General features: G+C 35.9%; 1 protein-coding gene across 5 annotated transcripts in view; it reads left to right on the forward strand.

The window, feature by feature from the left end:
• GOLGA4 (golgin A4) overlaps positions 1 to 8,675 on the forward strand; it is a 63,167-nt gene extending 54,492 nt beyond the window's left edge. For all 5 annotated transcript variants that reach the window (XM_084281246.1, XM_084281248.1, XM_084281247.1 and 2 more), the window contains 2 exons: positions 2,311 to 2,397; positions 7,948 to 8,675. In XM_084281246.1, the coding sequence (XP_084137372.1) occupies positions 2,311 to 2,397; positions 7,948 to 7,968 (108 nt within the window). In that variant the 3' untranslated portion in view covers positions 7,969 to 8,675. The remainder of the gene's footprint in view (positions 1 to 2,310; positions 2,398 to 7,947) is intronic.
• The last annotated feature ends 1,090 nt before the right edge of the window (positions 8,676 to 9,765 follow it).

The following is a 9,765-nucleotide window of genomic DNA, read 5'->3' on the forward strand; positions in this document are numbered from 1 at the left end:
ATGATTCTGGAATTGTATCGAGCAGAGCGATGAACGAGTGCATCACTTGTGTTGAAGTGCTGGAGACTAACAATAAGGAATTAGAATCATAATGTATAATCTATATAACCTGCAACCTGTCACAGTCGTCATAAACTGTTGGACCAATGTACACATGTGTCTTTGGGGTTTTTTGTTGTCCTTCCCTGCAGCCCATCTTGTTTGTTTGTTTGTTTCCCTCTTCCTTGGCAGGTCCAATGGAATGAAATAAGATGGCATGCTTAGAAAAAGCTGGCAACTTGTTGAGAATATCTGAATTTGGAGATGCATGGCACAAACCATTGGGTTCAATAAAACTATGTTTTCTACAGCCATGCGAACAGCTGAACTGTCCAGCTGTACTGCACACTTAATATTACGTCTTGCAGAATTCCTAGAGGACTGTTTTGGCAGGTTCTTCTACTTGTAACTTCATTATGCTGTTTGGAGTCTGTTATGAGGTCTCAAAGTCAGTCTGAGTATTGTATGTGTATAATAAATGTGTTTTGATCTGCTTGATACAGGGGAGAATGGAATAGAGTAGAAGTGTGTTCTGTCAGATTTGCTTTGGGCTTTGCTGCTCTCCGGCAGAGATGAAAAATTCATGCAGATCTTTTTTTGGCACCTGGACATGCTTTTGTGCATCGTGAAATAACAAGGGATATTTCTATAGAAGTCAATTTTGATTTTTGAAGAGTCTTCCTTTGACCAGTCCCTCTCAAATTATAGAGAGACTGATGGATATCATTGTAACAGTATTTTTTGTGGAGATCGCCTACCCAAATATATAGACCTCAGAAAAAGAAATGGGGATGCAAGGTAGAATCTCTTACAAGACTGGTTATTGTATTCCTTAAATAGTATTGAATAATTGTTTTAGAATCTCCCTCGTGGCTTCAAGAACTTGGAAAATTTCAAGTCATTGATAGTGGTGAATTACAAAACGCACATCTATAGGAAATAAGGTATTAGATAGCATCTAAAGCATCAGTGCTTTCATGCAGCATTTGCAGTGTTTGTAGATTTTTTCTTAATGTTTGCATGCCGTTGTGTCCTGTAGAAAACTGTTGAGAGGGCTTTCTCGGTAGCTCTGTTGTAAGATGTCGTAAGGAATAGATTCTAAGCTCGGAGCTTTCTTTCAGTCCGAGATAATTGTGATGATTTTTTTTTATAAATGAAGTCAGAAAAGCATGTTGTCAGTTTGTGACGCTGAGCATGTTCCTCTGTGCATCTGGGTACTGCCGTAGAGGCACTTCTAAATTACAGAAAATATTTATATGTCAAAATGAAGGTTTTTAAACTGAAAATGGTCAACAGGACTTTTTTTTTCTTTTCATTTTTATCCCTAGTTAACGATATACAGAAACGGTTGTTGCAAATCAGGGAGTTACCTATTGCTTTTAGCTGTGGTCATTTTTGTCATGCAGCTGCTTTGTTACTGCAGTCTCCCTCTTCACTCCATATGTGGTGCTGGTAATAAACAGTAGGCCTCCAGAGCAGCAATCTTATCTCACCCACATTCTTGAAGAGCAGCAGTTACTGCTTTCGTAGCAGTCACCTTCTGTTTGAGCTGCACTGCGGTTATTGCTTTGACCTTTCTTGCAAAAGTCAGCAGAACCTTGTTTTGTGCCTTTTGGAACTTTTTGTTCCCGCTAATCTGTTTTTAAAAGAGAAATAATCATTGCTTGTTTTGCACAAAGGTTTGACATTTTGACATACTCCATCTGAGGCTATCTAAATGGTTTGCTATTTAAATATGACATTCTGTGTACCCGCTAAAAATATTTAGACAACTGCTGTTCCATGTCTCACGTTTGGATCTGTTTTCTCAGTGTTTCATTTCTTTGTTTCTTTACAAAATATTTGAACTATAGGAATATAGTTGGATTCATAAGGACTCTTTCAGGTGTTGTGTGCCTCAAATGTGCTCCAGGAACACCATATAAAGTTGAAATGTGGTAGAAGCAGGATTTGCAACATTATGATTGTGATTTCTTCATTAATGGAGTTTAAGCAGATACAATGGAACTGACGTCATATTAAAGTAGCTGCAGTTTGTGACAACGTGAAATGAAGACTCTTCGTGGTTTTCATGTAATTCACATAATGTATGATGTCATGCAAATACATGTATGATGTGAATCTCATGGTTATATCTTATTCTTTTCAATATGTTTTCTGTTGACATTACTAAAAATAGCATCCAGTATTCTGAAGCGAAATGCATTTTAAAATACTGCAAAGCGTTTTAGGGCACATGAAATTGATTACAGATGATCTGTTTCGTTTTAGACAATGGCCAAGGTTATAACAACAGTTCTGAAGTTCCCAGCTGATCAAACTCAGAAGATACTAGAACGAGAAGATGCTCGACCATTGGTAAGTTGTGTAAGCAAAGTGAATTTATGCAAAAGAGATGAGGTAGCAAGAAGAAGAAGTTGGAAGCTTTCTTTAGTCTCCCTTTCTCCCTTTGCTTATTCAAGATAACTTATCTCCTCCTCTTTTTCTTGTTCAGTGGAATGTCAAATTCTGGCAGTAGGTTTGAGTTTATAGCAAAAAGGGAGGGAAAGGGGGTAAGACCAAGAATATTTTCTTGGCTAGAATTTCGTATCACTGGTTTAAACGTGTTTGTGAAAGCTGTGGTACAACAGAGCAAAGCAAGTTCAGTTACTGCTACTATTCTGCAGATCAATTTCCATACTGAAAAAGTAGTCTGAGAGAAAATTCATGTTTCTTAAACTCAGAAGTTTCTGTGGATTCATAGCAGTTTTCATGGAAAAAAAAGAGATTTTTTTTTTTTTTTTACGGCCCTAGGATAAAATTTCTGACAAAAGCAAGAGCAATGTTTGCTTGTAGAACAGAAAACTGATTAGCTCGCTCATCTGGGATATGCATGATTAAAGTGAAATATATACATTTAGGTTAGTTTTATGTCAGTATCCTAATAAGTTGTTTGTTGGTTTTTTTTTTTTGTTTTTTTTTTTTTTGTACTTAACATCAAAATATGTCAGGTTCACTCTTGGTAAGGACAGATCAAAATAACAATTTTAGGCACTTTGGTAACAGAGCACAGAAACCCTTTCTCCAATTCTGTCTTGCCATCAGTGCTGAGTAATACTCAGCAGTACTGTAGCAATATTGGATCTTGCACAACTGTGAGGGAAGAAGTAAAATGATGACAATTAATTTGCACAGATTCATGCAAGATACATGCATTAGAGAATAAAATTGGTTGAACACTGAATAGAGAATGATTCCTTTTAATTTACCTCCTCCCTTCCTCCCCCTCCCCCCCCCCCCCCCCACGGATTTTGTGAGGGTTAGAATGCAATGGTGTTTACCACAAAGGTGAATTTGGGATTGAGAAGCAGAGCACAAAGAGAAGAATATATGAGCATAAGCATTTCTTTGGTCTACTCTTACTACTTCATGTAGCGGAGGTATTTTTCATTAAGACAAAACCTGCAGTAATACTCTTTCTACATTGTATCTAAAGTCAACATTGTGATCCTCCTCTTTGTGGGTCACTGAGTAAAACATTTAGGAATTAAAGTGAGAGAATAAAATTCATTTTTTTCTTACAGGCGTTTTGTACATATTTAACACTTCTAGGAACAGAATTGAAAAAAAAAGTGAACATTTTCACTTGTAGTTGCAATTTACATAATGCTACTACTACATGTTGTAGTTGCATTAAAATTTGGATGTAAAAAAATACCATTTCATCTGCTTGAAGTATCAAATGAGTGAAGTGTTTGATACTTCAACATTTTCCTGTATACTTTGTAGCCTTGATTGTCTTCCTATCTTAAGCGTTCAATGTACTTTTGAAATGATGTAAATGCTGTTAATAGTACAGCTCTAGCAAGTCTTGTGCATCCCAAACATGGTCTCAGGAAGCTCTTGTTTAAACCACGTTCATCTCTGCCATGTTATTTGAAATTAACACTATTCTTGCTTCGGAAATAATACAACAAAATATACTTATTGCTTTCTTAAGACACACTTCTCTTTTGGCAAGCTCCAGTAATACTTTTCAGAAGTATTTCTGAGTTGGTTAAAAATGAAGTTAGAGAGATAGACCATATTTTTCAGTCCCTTCAGCTTTTTGGTATTTGAAACCTGGTCTTCCTAAAACAGATACTTGAAAGTTTTATTTAGTGTGAGAAGTTGCAACTTGAATTCATTCAACAAGTTTTGGTCCTTGGGTTTAAATTTTGGCTAGAACATGCTTTGAATTACTTTGCAGACTGCAAATGCTTTGATTGTTAAGGATATCGTAACTGAAAGAATGTAATGTCCTGATCAAAACTTCTTGGGTTTCACAGTCCCTTCTTGGCTCAGATCTAGCCTATCAATTTTTCTCCTTTCCAAGTCCACAAAGATAAAATTAGACATCTAATAGAAACTCAAATATTAGGGCATGTTTTGCATGCAACTGATGAAAGACTTAGTAATTTTTTTTTCAATTTCAATTTCAAAGTTAAGTGTTTACTGAAGGAAAAATTAATATTTGTGGCATGTCTTTTGTAATTCTGTTAAAGACTAAAAAGAGTGGAGCACTTGTCATAAATTATTCCGTTAAGAGATATGTTTGGGGTTGGTTTGCTTGCTGACATTTGCTAACACGATCATAGTGTTTCTCCACACAATACCAGAATGATATTGGTATTTGAAAATACCCAGTGTTTAGTTCTCATAAATGTCTAAGCTTACAACATGAACGTGTGTTTTTAACATAAAGCTTAGTTGGTTTTGTATGTTCATTTATAGCCAAAAGGTTTATAACAAATTTTAATGTGTAAATTGCTAATTATCTATGCTACTGAGAAAGAATAAACATGCATATGTTAGGAAGTTTCTACGAGTACTTACCCTTTTAACGTCTGGGTGGGTCTTTCTTAAACAGTGGGCATATGTTTAAGAGGTTTCTATTGAAAACTTTAACAAATTTCAAGGTAAATAAACATACGTTAGACCAATATATCTTTATCACTAATCTTCTTTTTTTTTTTTTTAACTACATAATATCATAGTCTAACTGCGACAATCTCATTTGTAAGCAGTAGATGTCCACAGAGTTCTTACCTACACTATTAACCACATAGTCCAATAAGCTGTTTTCTTCCTGGCTTTGTAGTTTGCCTCACCTCGCGGTGGTATCTTCTGAATATTCCATCAGTCTGTGCTTAGTTAGCATGTGGGTGAGTGAAGACTAATACATGCTTGTTTTATTTGGAGATGAAACCTGTAGTATGACAGTAGTAATCATTCTTCTCTTTTTTTTTCTTGCACGCTCGTGTTCATTAAAAACATTTTCAAACGTTTTTGTCCTGTAAGTGTATGATAAAATTTGTTCTACTTTTAATCATGTTTTGCTTTACAAAGCCAAGATTGAAAAGGGTGAATGCTGATTCAAAACCAATCTTTTTGAGGTATAAAAATAATATGAAATGTTGATTGAGGTTCAAAACTCTCGATTATAGGGGAAAAATCAGATTTTAAATTATATGTCATATTAAATTTTATTGTACTTGGCTTTGTTTTGTCTTTATTCACTTTCTGATTTCGTTTTTTTTTTTTTTTTTTTTTGAAAATAGGCAAATAGATAAGTCAGATTTTCAAAGAGCCTGTACTGCTTTAAATGACTTTTTACATCTTATGAGTACGAGAATTGATTATTTGAAAAAAGATAAGTGAAATATTCTTTGTAGAGGAATTAGGTATGATTACTTTTAAACATCAGTACCTTTCTGAATCAGAGCTTTGGCTTGGCATCAAGAGCAGATAGAGCAGCGAGATTAGGGAGAAAGATTTGTGGAACTTTATGCTTTCAGTTTATTGTCCTTTTTTTGGAAAGTTTCATTTACCTATTTTCATGATTAAACTGCGAAACTAACTGTAGTGTTACAGAAAAGCAACAGTTGATTTGTGTCTCAAGATAAAGGTTGCATCTGACAAGATTAATAAACAAGCAACATGAACACAGTAGTGGTTAAGAACATGCAAGTAACAGGTAGCGCTTTCTGCGCTGGCCAGGATTACATTTTGAGTTGTTTAGTGGTGCATGATCATAGAATCATTAAGGTTGGAAAAGACCTCCAAGATCATTTGGTCCAACCATCCCCCTATCACCAATGTCACCCACTAAACCATGTCCCTCAGCACCACATCCAACCTTTCTTTCAACACTTCCCTAGGCAATGTGTTCCAATGCCTGACTGCTCTTTCTGAGAAGAAATGTCTCCTGATTTCCAACCTGAACCTCCCCTGGCTCAGCTTGAGGCCATTCCCTCTAGTCCTACCACTACTTATCTGTGAGAAGAGGCTGACCCCTAGCTCCCCACAACATACTTTCAGGTAGCTGTAGAGAGCAATAAGGTCGCCCCTGAGCCTCCTTTTCTCCAGACTGAACAACCCCAGCTCCATCAGCTGCTTCTCATAGGACTTGTTCTCCAGACCCCTCACCAGCTTTGTTGCCCTTTTCTGGACTCGCTCAAGCACCTCCATGTCCTTCTTGTAGCAAGGGGCCCAAAACTGAATGCAGTACTCGAGGTGTGGCTTCACCAGAGCAGATTACAAGGGGACAATCACCTCCCTGGTCCTGCTGGCTATACTTAAGAAACTCTTCAGATGGATTTTGTAGGATGTGGCCAGTATAACTTTCCTTTTCATCCTTTGCGGCTGAAAAGCTTTGCAGAGGTGCCGGGAATTGGTTCAGTGCATCTGCAGAGCTGGCTGGCTGTTGGCTGACCCGCAGCGCTAGGCTCAGCGCATGCTCCTGGCCTGCCACAGGATGGACCAGCCTAGGCCTCCCCACTTCCAGGCATCCAACATTGCCTTTACAAGGCAGCCAACAGCCTTTCTTCCCCTCTTACAGTCATGTAAATAGAGCCTATAACACAAGCTAACCTTTGTTTTGAAGGCAAAAAAATTCTACTCAGCTAACACGGTCTCCACTTTTGTTTTTGTTTTGTGATGTCGTAAACTTTTCACTTTGAAAACAATAATGAGTGCACTTCATTGCACACAAAAAATGCATTTGGACTGTTTGCCTGTTAGCCTTGATCACTTCTTGACAATTTCAGCAACTGTTTTCATAGCCTGTTGAAAATATTTGAATTTTAAGTAATGATAGGACAAAGCTATTTACAGGACTATTGCAGAAAGCATGTCTGAAATTTAAATTCTTGACATGCAGTCTGTAATGCTGTATAAAAAGTTCTCGGCCATTTTTGATAGCTCTCACAGGAAGGCATAATTTTTGACTTACTGTCAGCAATTACCTATTACAGCTTCAAATCTTAAGCCAGTGTTTATGGAAGCCATTCAGCCCCCATTACTGGATTGTAGTTTCTTAGTTTATTTCAAATATTTTTGTGACATGTCAGTAGTTAGCCAGCAAATGGAATAATATTCTTGCATGTATAAAACTATGAAATTAAGGTGATTTTGGCTTCATTGTGAAAGTAATAGATCTTTCCTGGTAGATGAGGCCTTTTCCTAGCCCCAAAATTTTAGTTCATTTTGATTTTGATGACAGGCTTTATGCAGAGAGGACAGCTTTGTCCGAGTTTTTCATTGGATTGAAAAGCAACATTGTGGTAGACTTATCTATTTCCAGTGAGACTCCTTTTTTTTTTTTTTTGTTACGGGTCTTTCTGTTTTTTTTTTTGTTGTTGTTTGTTTGTTTGTTTTGTTTTGTTTTGTTTTGTTTTTTTAATCACACTTTCTCAACTGTTTTGAAAATATTGGAATTACTTGCTCAAAATCAGTTAATAATTTGGTCATCTGACTTACCTGATATTCTTGCATCTCCTATTCCTATCAATAACCAATGATTTCATTATTATTTTAGTGTTAAGCACTTGTAAGTTGCTTTCAGTGATGTAATATTTGTTCATTTCTTTTATCTTTTTATTCTTCTAGTCATGGCTACGACCATCTTGAAGAAATAGTGATGAGAATGTCTCATAACAGTGCTGCTTAGAAATACGTTCGTATCGCCGTTGTTGCCCCTTTTGAAGGGACAAGAAGAGAAGCTATTATTCAAGGTCACAAATGGAACAGCAAGAACCAAAGCTTAGCACCACCTTTGGACCATGGATATAGTTAAAACTGCCTTGACAAGAAACGCTAATCAGGGGTTATCTGGTGATGAGTCTTTTTTCTCTTCTATTGAATACTGTCTTCTATTTTGTGTTAAAGGTTATTTTTTTAAAAGAGAGAAAAGACTATCCTAGGAAGGAATTGCCCACTACTGTATCTCTATACAGATTTCACTGGGGGTTTTTTAAGAGTTGAACTAAATGCTTTGTCTCTTCTATTTATTTTTTTATTTTTTGAATGAATTGTGCAATACATTTTTGGATGGATAGCAGTTAAGGTGATTTTCCTGATGAACTGGGCACTTGTTTGACTACTCCTTTTCCGATTTGATCTTCTGATTGTTTGCTAAAGATCACTTCCTATATGCTTTTGCCTACAATAAATCCAGATTGCAGTACCTCATTTGTTTACTCCTAGCTTTTGTACTTATATTTTCTGGAGAAAAAGTACATTACTGTAAATTGTAAATAGTTAATACATAACTGTATCATATGCTGATCTGACTGTCGACAGCACTAATCTGACAGGAGCTGAGATTAAATAAAGTTTATTTACTGTATAATTTTGGAATTTCTTGTGGTATGATTTTTCTTTTGAAAGGATCCACCAGTTTTGTTCTTGCTCCTTTTCAAGACATCCTTAGCCGAGACATTTCCAGGCTGAAATCAAGACAAGAACCGTGTCTTCCAGCATGTTGCCTGATGCATCAGCAACCTGAACCAGACTTCACATGGGTACATTTGGTTCCAAAAAAATGCATGTTCCTTTCCTGGCTGGCCAAGGATTTGTAGGATTTTGCTATTGCTATCATTACAGCAATTTAAAATATAGATTTTGAGTTTCAGATTTCCATATAAGGTATAGGTTTTCTTAGGCTTTGGGAAATTGAATGCATGGATCTGTTACTCTGGCAGTATCATTATGATCACTTACCATTCTTTTCTTATCCTTACAAGTAAGCTATTTTTCATGTTTTCTCTTTTTGTTCTTTTTCCCTTTACATGAAAGATACTAGTTATGGGCTGTACTTTGTCAAACATGACCTAAGTACAGCAGACCAAACTGAAATAGTCTGTATAACATTCATACAACGTTGGATAGAACTAACCATTTTTTTCCTTAAAAAGTGACCTAAGTAAAGAACACAAAGGAGATAATAGTTATCCTTCATTCTTTTTTTTTTTAAGTCAAAAAAACACTTCCCAAATTTATTTTTTTTAATTTTTTTTCCTTTCTATAAATGACTCATAAACAATCACATCTTTTCCATTATGTTGATGAATAGTTAAGTGCAAGAGTTTTGTCAGACTGAAGTTTTAACTGCTTCTAGATTTATTTTAAGAGAATCTAAGGCATTGCTTTATATATATATATATACATAAAGGGCACAAAGAAAGCACAAAAATGAAACTTTATTTTGAGTAATGTTTTTTGTTTTGTTTTGTTTCTTGAAGTGTCATAAAATACCAATAGGAGTGCTAATGCAACCATAAACTAATATACTCTAGACCACAAATACATCTGATTATAAAATATCCTTGTTTGGACACACGTAGCTAAAAGCCAAAGACTGTATCAAAGTTTTGGCTGCCTTTTTAGCAAAGTTTAGAGGATCCAAGGCTTGTCCAAACTGGAATG

The sequence above is a fragment of the Netta rufina genome (assembly GCF_964035555.1).
Source record: "Netta rufina genome assembly, chromosome: 2".
Classification (NCBI taxonomy): Eukaryota; Metazoa; Chordata; class Aves; order Anseriformes; family Anatidae; genus Netta; species Netta rufina.